This window comes from Aspergillus thermomutatus (genome assembly GCF_002237265.1).
Source record: "Aspergillus thermomutatus strain HMR AF 39 chromosome Unknown NODE_112, whole genome shotgun sequence".
NCBI lineage: Eukaryota > Fungi > Ascomycota > Eurotiomycetes > Eurotiales > Aspergillaceae > Aspergillus > Aspergillus thermomutatus.
Window position 1 is genome coordinate 21307 of NW_020798161.1, and position 17886 is coordinate 39192.

A 17886-nucleotide genomic window follows, 5' to 3' on the forward strand; every position below is an offset into this window, starting at 1 on the left:
TAAGCGAGACAAATCATTACTGGTTTAATGCCGGCAATCATTATATTTTTACCATTTGACTAATGATTCAGGCTCTTTTACGACATTGTGGCTTGTTCTTTGAGGATGACAGTACCACTTCAGACTCTGGCCCTACTCTTGAAGCTCTTTGTCAGGCCTTATCTCATGCTGATAAAGCTTAACCGTGTCCAAAGTATGCTCAATGACGCCACAACTCGAGGATTTATATAGCCATGGTCCAGTCCAGAAGCATTGTATTTTTTCCCTCAGAAATCACAAACTAGCAGTAGAGCAATACCTTTGATCGAACATTGATACAATCCATTGAGTCGTCGCTTATTTTCACCAACCAACTTGTTTGCGATAGCCGAAGTCCATCTACTGCACCTTCTGAAGACTCGAAGACAACAGTATCATCATGTCAAAACCTCTCAGCCACGTCAAGATTGCACTCCGTCGCTCCGGTGAGCGCGGATACGCCGAGCACGGCGGCTGGCTGAAAACATATCACACCTTCAGCTTCGCCGACTACTACGACCACCGCTTTCTCAACTTCGGTTGCCTGAGAGTGCTGAACGAAGACCGCGTCGCTGCTCGAAATGGATTTCCTCTACATCCTCACCGGGATGCGGAGATTTTCAGCTACATACTCAATGGCGAGCTGACGCACCGGGACAGCATGATCAAGAAGGGAGCGGAAGGTGCGCAGGGCAAGCAATTCTATCGTATGCGAAGGGGCGATGTGCAATTCACGACTGGAGGAACCGGTAAGAACCCGTCCTGATGCATTAGTGATTGTCCGAGGTGTAGATTCTAACCCGACTATCAGGAATTGCGCACTCTGAACAGAACGAATCGAGCAAACCAGTGCATTTCCTTCAAATCTGGGTCCTGCCCTGGAAGTATGGACTGAAACCGCAGTATCACACGATGACGTTCAGCGAAGAGGCTAAACGGAAGGCCTTCGTTCCGATCCTGTCGCCGTTGGCAGCAGGGCCGGACGCAACCCCTGCAGAGGAAGAGGCTGCTCGTCCCAAGATTCCAGACACGATTCCCATCCACGCCGACTTCCTCATGGGAGCTGGAATTATTGGACCGAACATGATGTTCAAATGGAGTGTTGGCGCAGGAGATGTAGTCAGCTCGAAGAAGAAGAGGAATGTATATATTCACCTGCCCATGACTAAACAGGGCAAAGCAAAGATCAGGCTAGATGGAAGGGAAGACGCTGTGTTAGAAGAGGGCGACGGTGCATTTGTTACTGGCGTGAACGCTGGTGATATGATTGGTGTGGAAAGTATTGGGGATGCTGAGGCTGAGGTGGTTGTGCTGGACAGTAATTGAGCGGCTGGTAGAAATAATGAAAGAAAGCACTTTCGTTATGTTTGAAATTCCAGAAAAAGCAGTAACTTCCTCTCTTATCTTCATTTCAGTCTTCTGACTCACCTCACATCGGCTTGCATACAAACTTTTAGAGGAAAAAGCATGTTTGTTACTCCTCAAAGTTTGGCTTTCCTGTCTACGCATGAATCTATTGTTATCAAAAAGAGCGAAGAGATTGTGGCCGTAAGTTTGAAATTTCCTTCACTTTGAAATCAAATCAACAAGACGTCTGTAACCTCGCCGACCTGGATACATTCGCTCAGATGACAGCAAGGATGAGAAAATATGACCAAAGTAAGGACGGTTTTCCGAGCGTTCGAGATCTTCCCTTCTAACCTTGAGTAGGCCGGCCCATTCAAGAAATCGAAGACGACCCGTCAAGAGAAACAGAGCCGTTTTCCTAAGGTTCATTCTCGACGAATGGAAATGTGAAGTCCAAAGGCCTTTTGGTAGCCTCACGCCCCAGAACAAGTCGCTCCGCAACCAGCTCAAAGGATCGATCATCTGCGAGATACACACGAAACTCCCGAAGCCCTCGCAGATCCTGAAAAGCCTCGAGCAGCTTCCGCATGTACTTGTTCCGAGATGTGGCGGCATTTGCCCAACTAGATGCTTTGGTACCCAAGTCGACGATGGTGAGAGAGAGGCGCGAAAGTTCAAAATGCTCGCGTATGAAGCGGCGTAACACTGACCAAGACACCATGGCAGAGTCTTCGTGCGGCTTGTGGCTAGGCTTTGCGGGGTGTCGATGCATCGGCGGGAATTTGAAAACCAAATGGCGAAGCATCATGAAAGACGAGGTCGGAATACCGTTCATGAAACCCATCATGAGATCGGGGTCTTCCTCCACGAAGGCGAAGCGATTCATAGCAAAGAAGATCCGGCGCGCATCTTCATAGAATGCCCGGCTGACAAGGAAGTACTTCACAGGCGACGAAAAACAGGAGCAAGTGGTCGAGTACGCCGTCTGACGAGCACCACAGAAGCACCCTGCCTGGAGCGGAGAGCAGGTGCCGCAGCATGTGAGCGGGCGAGCCTCATTTACTCGTAGAGCCTTGCGATCTAGGAAAGTTACGATGCCCGATTCCCGGCCCTCAGGTGCCAGATAGGGGTCCCACTGGTTCACCAACAGGAATTCAAGTACTATAAGCTGCACTTCTTTGGGCAGATCAAAGTACCGAAAGGCACGTCCCTCTCCGAGATTGCCAGTCAATCTCAGGGCATTTCTCTTGACGACGGGACATATATCCTCCTCCGGGACGTGACTGAAATGAAAAGCACAATGAGCGAGGGTAGGAAACGGGTCCATAGCAGACATTATCTTGAGGGCCACTGGCATGTCCTTGACTCTGCACTTGAGACTGAAATATCTGAGATTGACCATATCCTGAGCGGCATAACGGCAGAAACGAGACCACAGCCGCAGAAGATTGCGCTGGGTGCCAGGCTTGATGAAACGATTGTCCCAGGTACGCATTTCGATATGCAAATATCTCACGTCTTCTGCGGCCCAATCAATTGCATTAAAGAAGCAATCCCAGTCGTTCACATTGGTAAGTACGAAGCTAAAGCGGTTGTGCGCCCAGAACAGGGCACCTAGGTCCTCCCGGAACTCGCGAGAAACCATGAGCACCTCTGTCGGCAGTCGTGGATGATCACAGGGTCGACCAGCGCGGGTGGCCCAATTTCCACGTGTATGCCAAACATTACGCAAGTCGCACGTGTGGTCAGCAGCCTGTTTGGCCCTGTGTGCCTCAGCCGTTATGTCAATCAAACAAGGCCGTACCAGTCCCATGTATTCCAGAATCCGAATCTTGACATTTTCTGGAAGTTGACAAAGGGACTTGCCAGCCTTCTTCGAAGCGGACATGCTTGTGGTGTCGTTCTCTGCATCCGCGCCCTTGGAGTTAGAGTCTGAGCCTTCAGACGATGGTTTGACTGTGCTCAACGACTTGCATAACGCAAAGAAGGACTCTTCATCAGGATCGAGCGGTTTCACCAGGGATCCCTTGCGATGACGCTGAAGAAGTGACTCGTCTGCAGAGGTCAGAAGCTGTTCTGGGAAGGTAGTAGGGCTCCGAGTGCTGTGCAGGCTAGGACTTACCCATGACGATCGGCAGGCCGAAGGAAGCTCCGCGTCTCGAAGGCCAGGGAGTGTAAGACTAATTATCAGCCGTCATGGAGACAATCGACGAGGAAGATGTACATCAGTAGTAGGGAAACCAATGGGATGAGATAGGAAGTAAAGGAGGTCACACAAGAGCAGCAAGAAGCAGCAGATGTGTTCTATGAGCGCGATGGAGAAGAAGGAAAGATACTAAGTGAAGTGATTCCTTTGACCAAACATATAAACACTGTAGCCGGTACCGGGACGCGCCATCACGGGGCCGAGCTAGGCCCGGATTCTATGCCTGGGGCATTCACCATCGGGGCGCTTCACACCCCCTCTACCTTGACCTTTGCCCCTCCAGACACTGAGTGATCATCCTTTAGAACTTCATCCTTGAGCTTCACTCCTGCATTCTTCTTTGAGAGAAGTCCTCTGACTTCGCTCTTGCACAACTTGGTCCCAGCAAGGTCGCACTCACCACACCTCCGGCCAACAGGTAGGCAAACTGTCTGTCCTAAGCCCACAAGTAATTTGTTGATTTCATGCCATTTATCCCTAGGGAGCCAGGACTCTAATGCCATGCGTGTCTCCTCAGGTGTCTTGGTTTTGTGCCAACCCCAAAGATTTGTGATACGGTGAACGTGCACATCAACTCCAATTCCTTCGTCCTTCCCCCAGGCAGCACTCATGCAGAGATATGCCATCTTTGGCCCCACGCCGGGTAGCTTCATGAGCTCCTCGGCGGTCGAGGGTATATCTGAGTTATACTGATCCCGGAGTATCTCAGCCGCTGCCTTGATATATTTGGTTTTGTTGTTATGGAAGCCAACTGTCCTGATAAGCTCGTTGAGCTTGACAGGAGAGACTGCCAGGATGTTCTCGAGGTTCAAAGTGCTATCTCTCAAAGGCTGTGATGACTTGACATCATGATCTTCTTGCTCTTCTTTCTTGATTATTGGATCTTCCGCAGGAGCTCTTCCGTCCCCCAGCTCGGTGTGTAGCCGCTGCATAGCCACAGCTGTCACTGTGTCCTTAGTCTGGGAAGATAACATCAATGCAATGAGGGTCTGAAATCGTTTGTCTCTGGGAGACGATGATCGCCAATAGAGTTCCGCACAGCCCATGGTATCCACAGGAGCCGTGGGGTTATTCTCCCGCATTTTCTTGACCATGGAGTAGATGGTGTCCCAGTTCGAGGGCGGTTCCATCTTGATTGAACCATCCTCGCCCTTGATCTTGCGGGCTGGTGCACGACGTGATTTTGGTTTCGCAGACTCCACCTCGACGGCCTCACGCTTTGTGAGAGTCTTGCCGGGTGTTCGTGTCGTTCTTTGGGCGGACGGGCTGCTCGGGTTGCTTTTTCTCTTTTTCAGGGGAGGTTCCAAGATATCCTCGATGTCCACAGTATCAACTGATGAGAGTGACGAAGTATCGTCACCGTCACTCTGCTGGGACGGTCCTCCCATAATCGTGGGCCCAGTTTCAGCATGGTCATTTGGGCCAGCATTGAAGGCAAAGCGCTGAAGGACATTTGTCCTTGACGAGCTACGCGTTTGGCGTCGCGTAGGAGGCGAGAGAGCCTGCAGAAGACTTGCCGTCTCTTTGGAAGGGCGCGAAGTACGCATTGTCGTAATTTCGTAGTTGAAGTGATTATGCTTATCTCGTGGATAAGAGATTCACATGAAGAATTGAAGATCTACTCCGTACACAGGGGCGAAATTTTGGCAGTTGGTGCTTAAGCTGCTTACACATGGTTTCCCCGACCACGGAAGCCCAGACCGCGGAACTATTGCTGACATGGGGAAGACCCACGGCCACAGCCAGCTGAGCCTCGGTGCAAGTGTCCTATCGACGTTCTGGGGGAATATTACCTCGAGAGCTGCTTCAAATTCCTTACCCACTCTTCATTCATTTCAACTCTAATATCACTGTCGGGAGCAATATCCTACTCGAAGCAGGCACTTCACTCCCGTGATATCGACCATCCATTGTGCGCTCCCACATTCTTGAACTGCCTGCCATGGCGTCAACCTCGACGACCCAACGCCTCCTCCGCGAACTGAAAGACTACACCAAATCCCCGAACGAGGCCTTGCTCCATCTCGGCCCAGTAGACGAAGATGACCTCTTACACTGGGAAGCAGTCCTGAAGGGCGTCAAAGGCACACCGTACGAAGGCGAGTCAATCAACTCAGACGCCGGTCGCCGTCCGCCGACCGACACGATCTCACCCCCACTCCACAACCGCATACCTTTCTCTTCAATATACCTTAATCTGAATTTCTGACTTAGCCACGCTAACGCATACGGGTATTTCAGGCGGCCTCTGGGGCCTCAGAATCACCATCCCACCGAACTACCCCCTCGCCCCGCCCAACATCCGCTTCACAACGCGCATCTCCCACCCCAATATCTCCTTCGCAACGGGCGAAATATGCCTCACGCTCCTGACGACCGAGCACTGGAGCCCCGTCTACACGCTCTCGACGACGTTAACGGCCATCCACCAGTTGCTCACTGACCCGCGGCCGGACTCGCCGCTGAACGTCGATGTGGCGGCCCTGCTGCGCGACGGGGATATCCCGGCGTGGGAGAGTATCGTCCGATATTGGACCGAGGAGGAGAGGTGGCAGGGGCAGGGGAATGTTGGTCGGTGAGTCGAAAAGCTGGAAGGGAGCGACGAGGGGCGTATACCCGAGATTTCTTGATGATCATTTGAAGAGCGGTAAAGATATCTGTTACGTATATACATCTACATACCCGATCGATCTGGAGTTGCATAGAGCCTTTTTCTTTCGACGGTTGCCTACATGTCGAGAGAGACCGAAAATAGTTCCCTTGAGGAGTTGTAATTATTCACTGATATCATCTATCAAAGTAGATGAATACCCATCTTCAGACGTATCTTCTTTGCAAATATGCACGCTTGTGGATAAGACAGAATCACCATGTCCTGGCAATGATAAGGAGAGACATGATGCGCTAAAAAGCAAAGCATTAACAAGAATAACCCGCAGGTATAACCATATGGACGACATGTACAAAAAGAAAGACAACAGTCGGACGCCAGGGACCATGCAAAGGATCGTAAAAGGTCGGGGTCATGTCATGAGTAGAATTTAAACAAGGAGTAAACGCCATCAGATGCAATAGAACGCAAACTGTGAGAACAACCGCAGAAGTAGGATATTGGAGTTCGAGGTGACACTGCCGACTTGGCCGGCTGTCTACAGAGCCATAGCCACGGCGGCGGCGCCTCCAAGCATGACGAGCAGCTCCTTCTTGAGCCCAGTGATGGACGCGGCATTACCGGTTTGCAGGCCGGGGGCCGGACCGGTCGTTGTGGCGGCTTGGTTGGAGCTGTCACCGGTGGGGTAGACGACCGTCACGGCTGTGACGGTGCTCTGCTGGCCATTGGGGAGGGTGGTCGTACTCTTGTAGGTCGAGGTGTAGGGGGTACGGGTGGTGGAAGTCTTGCTGGTGGTTGGGGCCTCGGTTGTGGAGGAGGTGGTTGTCAGAGTTGTCTGGGTTTGCGAGCTGGTGGTTGATGTCGTAGTAGTGGGAGCAGCCGTGGTGGGGGCGGGGGTGTTCTGAGTAGACGAAGTCGAAGTCGACTGAGTGGTCTCGCTTGTGGTGGTGGTTGTAGTAGTAGGTTGCGTCTCAGAAGTAGTGGTAGGAGCAGCGCTGGATTGGGTGGAAGTCGTTGTAGTTGACTCGGTGGTGCTAGTCGTTGGGTTCTGAGTCTCTGAAGTGGTTTGCTGAGCAGTAGTCGAAGGCGCCTGGGTCGTTGCAGGGGAATTGCCCGCAGACGTGGTGGCGTTGCTGACATCTCTTACGATGTTCAGATGAGCTGCCAGTGACCGATCCTCTTTCTGGATGGCATCAACGGCGTCTCTGTCAGTGGGGAAGACGCCATGGCGAAATCGCTCGATGAGGTGTAGAGCTTTGTGAATCGATGCCTCATTGATGTTGTTGAGGTTTTCAAAGAAGGTGTCTTTGGTCGTCAGCACTGGCTCGGACTGCTCAGGAGCTGGAGCTGCGATAGCGGAAGACGCAACCAGAGAGACACAAAGCAAGCGAATTAAGCGGTTCATGATGATTAATGTACGAGGAACCTGTGTCTTGGACAATCGGTGTGAGGATGGGAAGGAGAGTTGAGGTTGGATGAAATGCAGAAGATTGCCTGATTCAGCAGTAGACTGAGATGATGCGAGTGAGATGCAATGCTGCGAGACGATTGATTATCAAGTTCTATGATTAGCAGCCAGTATGCGTCAGGCAGTACCTATGCGTCAGGTAAGCGGCTTGACGAATGGCAGTTGCAGCAAGTTAGACGCCAATTCGTGATAAAAGAGAATACATGCAAGAAGAGAAGATGAGGAGCCCCCAGAAGGCGTCCGGGTCCTTTTGTTTGTTCCCGGTTTTGGAGCCTGCGGATGCAGGATGCGTAACTGTAGAAAAAAACCAGACTAGTGAAGGCCTAAGATTAGTGAGTCCAAAAAGTTCGTTTGTTCGGCTTCGGATTCAGTGCGAGCTTGGAGTAAACAACCAATTAGGACGTTGCACCTTGGCACTGCCTGTGGATCAGCCATGGAAATCAAGCAGAACTCGGACATTTACCACCAAAAAAAGACATCAGCAAAACAAAGGCTACGTAGCTTACTTAGTATTAGAAGTAGTGAGAAGGTGGCAATGCTACGACTACCTTATCATCCGACCATAGACCACTGTAAGTCCGTAAACCATTCCTTGCATCGTACGTCTGAAGCAACAGAATGAGTATCATTGCTACCAATAGTACCTATGTATCACCACCTTAAGCATGATAATTAGAATATTTGAAAAATTCATCCAAGTTGTTTGAATTCTATTGCTCCCGTCATGTTCACCAAGTATTGACTGTACTTGAGGATTTGGTCATGATCCCAGTTACTATCTTCATGTCTCAAAGTGACCATGGTCACTGTAACACCAATAGATACTAGCGACTAACGAAACCAAGGAAAGGGGAGGGTGGAAAAAAAGGCCAACACATCCAGTTCCAACTTGGTCTATTCCGTAACACAACTGGAGGTTCTGTCAAGGTTCGGTTTCGGAAACCTGGACGAAGCGCCATTAGCAATCCTCTCACAGCCAATCAAACAGCACACACAAGCATGAGATCAGATTTACGCAACAATTTAAGCCTTCATTCACATTTTTGATAACTTGAATGTCTAATGACTGCATTTATTGCGGTTGATCGCTGCTAAGAAGCCATTCAAACCCATCAGACGTTTAGTGGAATGGAAAATCCTAGGCCAGGGAAACAGACAAGAGAATCCCTGGATGTAATTCGTTCCTGAACCCTTCCATTATTGCCAGACGGTTGTACTGGCACGCTCGTTCCTGGCAATGTTGAATCTGAATCTCCTGGTCGTTTCTCCTCTCAACCATGAGCCAGTCTTTGGAAATCAGGACGAAAAGCCGGATACGGCGAGCTCATCCCAGGCCTCTCGATGCTGATGCCGCATTCAGACAAGTGGTGACTTGCGTGGTTCCAACAGGATCTCGATCTGCTGGTATTTTTGCGGCTGTGGCTTGTCCGAGTGGAGCCACACGCTCGATGATATGATTGGTACTTAATTGAGACTCGGTTTTCAGGAGATCAGTCAGTGGAATCACACTGCTTTAATAATAATATCAGTTAGTTCAATGTCTACCTTGTACCTCTGCAGTTGGCAGGCCATCAGCACAAGCAAGTTACTGCAACTAGGTACTTATGTCGTTTGAGATCGTGCTTTGGTATTATGCAAAACGCCAAGAAACCCTCTTCTTTTTGGTGGAAGCACACTCCTTATGGAGCACGTATAGGTTCGGTCTCCAGTAATCTGAGACACAGGCACTATTTTTGCCAAACCATACTACTTTCTATAAATATGCCTGCAAGACATAATTAAGCCTAGGACCGAACTCTGGCAGGCTGGCAGCACCGTTATATTTGTGAGTGTTGATCCAATCGACGATAGCGCTCTAGTGAGTCGTGAGCTCATCGACTTTGATCCAGATGAAAACCTACCTTACTCCGAACAATAGTACCTATGCGGCTGACGATTCCAAGTTTCTAATTGTGAAAGCCTTGGATTAATTGGTCTAACAATAGAACATGAACTGAAAAAAAGAAAAAAAAAGAAAAAAAGAAAAAAAGAAAATCAGAAAGCAGACAGTCATAGGACAGCTTCAAAGACACGGACAGTAATGTGCTGTCACTGCCGACCCTCAATATCGAAGCATGTCGTCCGGGAATCTCGAACAACAGCCAAACTGGACACCCGATGAAATGTTGGTCACCATCGAAACTCGGTCATAACCTTCGGGCCCTCATTTATTCTTGACTACGCCCACCCAGGCACCCCATCCGACAACCCTGCCATGAATGGCAACGGCAATCTCCTCCAGGGTCGCTCTGTCGCTGAGCCTGCTTCGATCAATCGGGTCACTCAGTGCAATGAGCTCGAAGAAATAACGATGGGGACCCTGTCCCGGCATTGACCGGGGCGGAAGATACACGGTATCGCGTCTATTCTGTCCGTACTTGAATCCGCCTTCGAGCAGATATGAGTCATTGTGCTTTCCGCTCACTTGGAAGTCGGCGTGCTCAAGTCCGGTGAAAACGCGTGGGATCCCGTAATACAGCCCGTGGATGACCGAATGGGGAAAAGGAGCATCAGGGTCCTCGCTCACAAGAACATATTCTCGGATATTGTTGGAGGGAGAAGGCCATTCCAGGGCCGGAAAGAATCCTGCTCCCCCTTCCATGTGGTCGACACCTAGAGTCGAGCCTGATGGGCCAATCTCGGAACAATTGAGAGGAATCGTGGGGTACGGGTAGTTGGCAAAAGCTGGTCCGCTTGTGAAAAGCTTTTCATATTGGGCCTTGACGCTGACCACCAGCATAAGGCAGCTGAACGTGAAAGCTATAAGATGCATCTGCGAGTGACGGTCAGAAAGTCTCCTGTTCGCCGGCAATTCGACGTCATACCTTGAGCGATTCTTATCTTCAAATGCGAAGTCTTGAGAGGATGATTTTGAAAGGATAGGCTGTTAAACTGTTTGTCTTTCAAAGCATAAAAGCAGTGTTGGAGCGATTGAGGAACAAGCTCAACCCTTTGTTGGGGAGGGTTTATAGAGGACATTTTCCACAGTAGCTACGGAAAGAGCAGAATCTCCTGCATCTGGAAGCTGCAGTCGGGCAGCAGCATAAACACCTGCTGGGGCTTTCCTTCCACGAACGCCTAGCCAGCATTTCCTTTTGACTCGACAACTGCAGTTTATGTTAAAGTGGCAGACCGGAGTGTTCTCTGCAGGGGCAGATCGGAGTGTGTTTAGCTGTGCAGCGCAATGCACTGTCATCGAGCTACAATTGGCTTCGGGACCTTTTCATACTAGCATAATCGTCTCACACACTTTTCATCTATGGTAGTAATTGGGAGTAGTTTGATGCGGGTTGTCCATCGTGTTCGGCTATTGCAGCCACTCTAAACGTGCGGGGATCAATGCGGATTTTCATCTGGGGTTGATGAAGCTTACCGAGGCAACACCTTGACATCTCCAGATTCTCATATGACGATACGTTCACAGATAGGATATAAACCATGCGCTATGGAAAGAGCTTGTCCAGGATAGCTCTCTAAATCAACTTTCATTCTTACTACGACCCTCTCATTTGCCACAAATTTCCTGGAGTCGCTTTTGCTCACAGCAGAACTTTACCCTCAAAATCTTCAACATGGACAGCATGTGGAAAGGCATTGTCGCCTCGTACCCTCCGCAGGCAATCGAGTTTGTGGGCACATTTCTGGTTCAAGTCATCTCCTTCTGGCTTCCATCTCTCTGCTACCTCTCTTTAGACGCCTTGTTTCCGTCCTTCTCGCAACGGCACAAATTACAACCAGCACCCAGACAGCCTAGCCGAAGTGATATCTGGCAATGCTTCGTGATAGTGGTACAAAACTCAGTGCTGTCCATGAGCCTGCATCTCTTCCAAATTTTTGTTCTCAAACGGGGGTCTTCAGCATTTCGAATCCAGGCCTCGTTGCCACCCCTGACAGAATTCATTCGTGACTTCGTTCTAAGTCTCCTTCTGAGAGAGGCGCTCTTCTATTACAGTCACCGTTTTCTTCACCGTCCCTTCTTCTACGCCAGAATCCACAAGCGGCATCATAAATTCACAGCACCCATCGCGCTGGCAGCGCAGTATGCACATCCCATCGAACACATTGTGGCCAATACGCTTCCAATCACTCTGCCACCGCAAATTCTGAGGAGTCATATCCTTACCTTCTGGGCCTTCCTGGCTTACGAGCTCGCCAACACTGCGACGGTACATAGTGGGTACGACTTCTTCAAAAACAAGGCGAAAATGCACGACTTGCATCATGAGAAGTTCAACTTGAACTATGGGTCCATCGGCCTTTTAGATTGGCTGCATGGGACGGATAAGCTAGAAAAGAAACGGAAGGAATAAGCAATAAACACGGCATGGATATAGCTTGTGAGGAGCCGCGATAGGGAGGTTAAAATGTATGTCTACTTCAGCAGTCAGTGCTTCGGCGCGTTGTCAAATCATCATTCATGTAATACCAGGCGTCAGAACTCTTGCACAAATCAACATTGATCATGAAGCCTTGACATTTCTCATTCTTCCGTGTCTTATCCTATATTCTGGCTGCCAATTTGTCCACCATCTCCTGTAGCACGTACCTCACTAGCATTGCCTTGCTCGTAACACACTCTCCCTGCTGTGGCGTCATGTATCGTGCTTGTAACCTAATCCCGACAGCTTGACGACTTCCTCATCGGAAACACATTCGTTGGCTTCCCATCCGCTCACTGACAGACTGCGACCACCACCGCACGCCTCCCCCTCCTAAGCCCAAGTTATGCAGCAAAGCGACCCGACAGTTGTCAACAAGCCGTCCATATTCGTCCTGCCACGCAACTGCCACGTCCATTCCGCGCATTGCGCGAGCCCAGTCGCTCCGAGCGGGTGGCCCTTCGAAATCAAACCATCGGACAGCTTAACAACAGGCCCCTTGCCATCATCTTGACGGACCATCTCGTGAGCCTTTCCGGGGCCGCAAACTCGCGCGCATCCAGCAGGATCAACTCGTTAGTCGAGAAGCATCGTGCAGCTCGATGGAGCTACCGCTGTAGACACGGGGGCTGTCTGTGCGCAGCTGCTGGCCCGCGATCCGGACGGCGTGCGAGTGCAGATGCGGCCGGGCATCGAGGGATCTTTGCGACACGATCACAGCAGCTGCGGCGCCGTCGGGTCGCCGACGCCTAGGACATACTCGGGGGATGGAGAGGACATTTTGCTATTAGTCCTTCAGTTATGCGTAGTCGTTAGTGGATCTTTTGAGGTGTTGTGTTTGTGGAGGCTAGGAGATAGATATATACTCATGCATCCAGGACCGAAGCTTGATTGACCAAAGTCCGGGGTACCCTATCCATTATTCAGGAGACTGAATTGGTTAATAGTCCCTACATGGCGATGCACAAAGCAAATAGCCATGGACGGAGGTGAATCGCGGGCAAACGGGATCGATCCGAAGCGGATGCGTTAATGTGCATGGGATGTCCCAGGGAGTAGGGTTGATAGGCAGATCTGAGTATATCATGAGAGTACTGTTGTAATAAACTGGTAATATTGCGCTCTGAGACTGAGATCATCCGCTGGTAATCTTGATACTCGCTGTCCTAACTTACAACTAATAAATTGAGGTTTTCTGTGGTCCTAGAATCATGCTTTGACAACGGAACTGCAATGGACAGGTAGTTTATATATATATCTGGTTATCATATAATGTATGTGAGTATGCTCTTGACTCTAGGAGCTGCTACCGGACCGAGAATTGCCTGATAACTGATCCTTATTTTTTGAGCACGCTGGAAGTTTAACTATTGATATTTTGCATTGTGTCAGGCCCAATAATGTCCATCGCTTTTCTATCGGTTGGTAGAGGTGTTCGTCAAGACGGCCTTTCCGTATGTCAGTTATATATCCCTGGGTGGATGAATAGGACACCGCGGCTTCCACCGACTCTATTCGTTAATTAACATAACCAGGGGATCAAAGTTATCAGAGACTTGAAGATGAATCGCTCTTGAAAGCAAAAGCAAAGAATCCGTCTAATAATTAAGAAGATAGCCAATCGAGTCTGACACCTTGACTATTCGAGGACAAGGCTAGGCGTCGCTGGCGGTAATCTAGAACATTGTTGGCAGGTCTAGACCAGCTAGGACAAGCCAGGCTGCCACAATACTCGTTTGCGCTCGGACAAGGCACGAGATTAATCATAAGGTATTCATTGTGCTTGTTCTGTTATAAAAAGATGGATATTAAGAGTTTCAGAGTGAAATTAGTCAAGAGACCAATAGCAATAAACCTTTTTTATTATGATTGTTGTGATGAGTAAGGTATGGAGTGATATCCCCTATTATGGAATCTGAGCAGATATTCATGGTTACTTTCTCCTCTTCTTCAATGCAAGCTGTACGCTGGAGAGGATCAAGTCTGCTATTTCAAGGAGTGCATAAAGCCTAGATACCTTTGTGTGGTGACTGATAACATGAAACATGCTCACTCCGATCTTTTCCCTTGGAATGTGATTATTTATCCCCACCCAATCAGACAGGTGGAGTGCCAGGATTCTTCTAAGAGGCTGGTGGCGTCCATGGATTGACGTCAAACTTGCCTACCTGGGCTATTTTTGGCCAAAGTCCATGCTGGTAGTATTATTGGTGAGGGTGGGATGTTATCAAGTTGCAAGATTCTGAGAGTAGGTCTGTCTTTCTCTGGACAATAATGCTTAGAATGGAGACCGGATATCAAATGATATTGGAGTGGCTTTTTGAGAGCTTTCTTTTATTTGTCTTTGCTGTTATTAGTCAACAGCAAGTATTGTCACACAGGTAATCTAGGTTGACCATGGACATTATTCCACAGCTGACCACGACACAAATACTGAGACAGTGTTTTGTATGTGCTGGCAAATCCTGTGCATTCTCAGACTCTAGTACATTTGGTTTGGAGAGATGGAATCAATGCATTATGATCTGATTAGTGAACCATGAATGCCAAATCAATACCCGTCTGGATTGCTTTCCCGCCCCGGTCGAGATTTCAGGAAAAGGTGGATTGTAATCACCACAAGCCAAGACCATACTTAACTCTTAATCCTACATCTGATGCACTGTTGAACTTATCTTTACTTACACTGCTTATTCACGTAAATTAGAGAGGTAGCACACCTAGAGAAAAAACAATAACGCACAGCAGCAACAACAACAGCCACCGCTTCCCAGGGTCTCAGGGACTGAGCCCTTATTCCCAAGGCCGGAGGGGCACCAAGCCAAAGCTCCACCAGCCCCTGGGCGATCCCCACAGCGGCACCCAACAGGGTCAATCATCATCAAAGCTGAAGGTTGCCGAAAATCTGCCTGTGCTCTTCTGATCACTCTTTTTCAGACGGAATTGAGTATCTAGATAATTGTCAATGGGAATGTTTCAGAAGCTCTACTTGATTTAGATGGAAAGTACAATACGTACCTCATAATTTTGCCTTCCAAGACAATACTCATCCACACGGGTGAAGCCCTTGATAGTTTTAGTCTTTGACCCTTGACCGATCGGATGATCTTGGAGTCTTTAGAGTCCACCGTCCACAAGAGTGTCAAACAAGACCCTTCTGCTTTCCCCACATTGCTGGATGATGGCCACTGAGATGGTCAGAGCAGTCTCTTTTGTTGATCAACTGCAGAGAGGATGACGAATCCTGTGTATCTACTTGTGAATGTGGAAGGTTATCCCTGTGCTAGGTGTATGTAAAAGTATTACCACAGGTCGTGCTATTCTTATCCACTGGCACCCCCAGACACTTGGAATGATACCGTAATTCTATTCTATTTGCGTTCCCTGTTTCTCTCAGGGATTGGACCCTGGTTGGATTTAAGGTCCTGCCGCCCTGTCTGGAGAGAGAGCCTGTTTACTTCTTTCCTGCCTCTTTGTTCCTCCTCCTCCTCCTGCATCATCATCATCCCTTCGGTCGTTCATATCCCTCTTCCTTTCTTTTCTCCAGTACTCCGTACTTCTATTAATCCTCGATATCGTCACTCGCTAGACAATCTTCTCCATTTTTCTATTATCACCTTTCGTCCTTCGCTGACTTCGACTTTTGTTGATTCAATTCGCGGTCTCGCCATTCTTTTCGAGCCGTCTACCTATCCTCTTCCCTGACGAATACACATCACTCATAATGAAGGCCTCTGCTGTTGCTGCGGCCCTCGCTGTCGGTGCCTCCACCGTTCTGGCAGCCCCCTCCATCCAGGCCCGTGCCGACGTCACTCCCATCACCGTCAAGGGTAATGCCTTCTTCAAAGGAAATGACCGTTTCTATATCCGCGGTGTCGACTACCAGCCCGGTGGCTCCTCCAACCTGGCTGACCCCATCGCCGATGCCGATGGTTGCAAGCGTGACATTGCAAAGTTCCAGGAGCTCGGTCTGAACACCATCCGTGTGTACTCGGTCGACAACTCTAAGAACCACGACGAGTGTATGAATGCCCTGGCTGATGCTGGCATCTACCTGGTGCTCGACGTCAACACTCCCAAGTACTCCATCAACCGCGCCAGCCCCAAGGAGTCGTACAACGACGTCTACCTCCAGTACATCTTCGCTACTGTTGATGCTTTCGCCGGCTACAAGAACACCCTCGCTTTCTTCTCCGGTAACGAGGTCATCAACGACGGCCCTTCTTCCTCTGCTGCTCCCTATGTCAAGGCCGTCACTCGTGATCTGCGTCAGTACATCCGTAGCCGCAACTACCGTGAGATTCCTGTCGGCTACTCTGCTGTAAGTTCTTCTATATACTGGTTCCTCGTGAGCTCTTGTTGACCCATCCGATTCTAGGCCGATATCGACACCAACCGTCTCCAGATGGCTCAGTACATGAACTGCGGTACCGATGACGAGCGCAGTGACTTTTTCGCTTTCAACGACTACTCTTGGTGTGATCCCTCCTCTTTCACGATCTCTGGCTGGGATCAGAAGGTCAAGAACTTCACTGGCTACGGTCTTCCTCTCTTCCTGTCCGAATACGGCTGCAACACCAACAAGCGTCAATTCCAAGAAGTCGCCTCCCTCTACTCCACGGACATGACTGCTGTCTACTCTGGTGGTCTAGTGTACGAGTACTCTCAGGAGGCCAGCAACTATGGTCTGGTGGAGATTAACGGCAACAACGTCAAGGAGCTCGATGATTTCACTGCTCTGAAGACCGCTTACCAGAAGACCTCCAACCCCTCCGGCGACGGCAACTACAACAAGACTGGTGGTGCCAACCCTTGCCCCGCCAAGGACTCTCCCAACTGGGACGTTGACGGCGATGCTCTGCCTGCCATCCCCGAGCCTGCCAAGAAGTACATGACCGAGGGTGCTGGCAAAGGCCCTGGTTTCGCCGGCTCTGGCAGCCAGGACCGTGGTACCCAGTCTACTGCCACTGCTCAGCCCGGATCTGGCTCCGCCACTGGAAGCAGCAGCAGCGGCACCTCCACCGCTTCCAAGGGCGCTGCAGCTGGCCTGACTGTCCCTAGCTTGACCATGGCTCCCGTCGTCGTCGGTGCGGTTACTCTCCTGTCGACCATCTTCGGCGCTGGTCTCGTCCTTTTGTAATTTCCTATTCTCATACCCTCTTGAACAAAATTGTCTTATTGCCATGATTTTTGTTCTTCGTCTTCGGTTCGGCTCTTTCGGCTCCCGATTGGTCTAGTCTGGGGAAATTGTATTCAATTGATGAATTATCCGTGGCGTTTCACCCCAGTGAGAAAGACTCGGGAATTGTACAGTTTAGGTTGGCTCTTCTTGGCCGCATAGATTAATTGAATGACTCTTCATCTTCTGATAGTTTAGGCCCTTTTCACTTTTGGCCAACGATTTTGCAGTGGTCGCCTGGTGCTTGTGCCCCTGGCAGTGACCGACCCACATCGCACTGAATTCCAGAGCGACCAGCTTGCTGAAGATTCTTGAGAGGACGCTGCCAGCCTGTCAAAAGGCCGTTGGTCAATGATCGAACGCTTCCGACCCACTGGGAGTGTTAACAGGATAAGCTCCCCCAGGCATTATACTACTATTCTGACTGACTTCAAAAGTAATCCTACATTGCCCGACTACCGACATTTTCCATCAACACCTCTCTTTCATCTTTTAATATCAATGTAATGTCGTTGCGGGTTGTCAGCTCTGACACGCTCATTAGCATCCTGACTCGGTCGACGAATCAACCACAACGCTTTACCGATCCATCCACTTGATAATGAACGTCCAGGAGGGGAACTGTTTCGATTAGATGGC

The 17886-nt window shown here is 49.7% G+C and overlaps 7 protein-coding genes across 7 annotated transcripts; 4 read left to right on the forward strand and 3 right to left on the reverse strand.

Annotated features, from left to right (window-relative positions):
• Positions 1-418: 418 nt before the first annotated feature.
• Positions 419-1344, forward strand: CDV56_103213 (pirin family protein; the record flags this gene model as incomplete). Its single annotated transcript, XM_026756832.1, has 2 exons — positions 419-767; positions 830-1344. 2 exons carry the CDS (start codon positions 419-421, stop codon positions 1342-1344), a joined length of 864 nt encoding a protein of 287 aa, XP_026613874.1.
• Positions 1345-1783: 439 nt separating this feature from the next.
• On the reverse strand, positions 1784-5118 carry CDV56_103365 (uncharacterized protein; the record flags this gene model as incomplete). The annotated part of the gene is made up of 3 exons (XM_026756984.1): positions 1784-3420; positions 3488-3545; positions 3835-5118. 3 exons carry the CDS (start codon positions 5116-5118, stop codon positions 1784-1786), a joined length of 2979 nt encoding a protein of 992 aa, XP_026613875.1.
• Positions 5119-5513: 395 nt separating this feature from the next.
• On the forward strand, positions 5514-6150 carry pex4 (putative ubiquitin conjugating enzyme (UbcJ); the record flags this gene model as incomplete). The annotated part of the gene is made up of 2 exons (XM_026757365.1): positions 5514-5700; positions 5786-6150. 2 exons carry the CDS (start codon positions 5514-5516, stop codon positions 6148-6150), a joined length of 552 nt encoding a protein of 183 aa, XP_026613876.1.
• A 570-nt stretch (positions 6151-6720) lies between these two features.
• CDV56_103873 (putative GPI anchored cell wall protein (Dan4)) lies at positions 6721-7587 on the reverse strand (the record flags this gene model as incomplete). Its single annotated transcript, XM_026757492.1, has 1 exon — positions 6721-7587. One exon carries the CDS (start codon positions 7585-7587, stop codon positions 6721-6723), a length of 867 nt encoding a protein of 288 aa, XP_026613877.1.
• A 2266-nt stretch (positions 7588-9853) lies between these two features.
• CDV56_104190 (YbhB/YbcL family Raf kinase inhibitor-like protein) lies at positions 9854-10462 on the reverse strand (the record flags this gene model as incomplete). Its single annotated transcript, XM_026757809.1, has 1 exon — positions 9854-10462. The coding sequence occupies one exon, from the start codon at positions 10460-10462 to the stop codon at positions 9854-9856; it is 609 nt and encodes a 202-aa protein (XP_026613878.1).
• A 799-nt stretch (positions 10463-11261) lies between these two features.
• CDV56_104331 (sterol desaturase family protein) lies at positions 11262-11999 on the forward strand (the record flags this gene model as incomplete). The annotated part of the gene is made up of 1 exon (XM_026757950.1): positions 11262-11999. The coding sequence occupies one exon, from the start codon at positions 11262-11264 to the stop codon at positions 11997-11999; it is 738 nt and encodes a 245-aa protein (XP_026613879.1).
• Positions 12000-15792: 3793 nt separating this feature from the next.
• gel1 (1,3-beta-glucanosyltransferase gel1) lies at positions 15793-17208 on the forward strand (the record flags this gene model as incomplete). Its single annotated transcript, XM_026758349.1, has 2 exons — positions 15793-16389; positions 16447-17208. The coding sequence occupies 2 exons, from the start codon at positions 15793-15795 to the stop codon at positions 17206-17208; spliced, it is 1359 nt and encodes a 452-aa protein (XP_026613880.1).
• Positions 17209-17886: the final 678 nt, after the last annotated feature.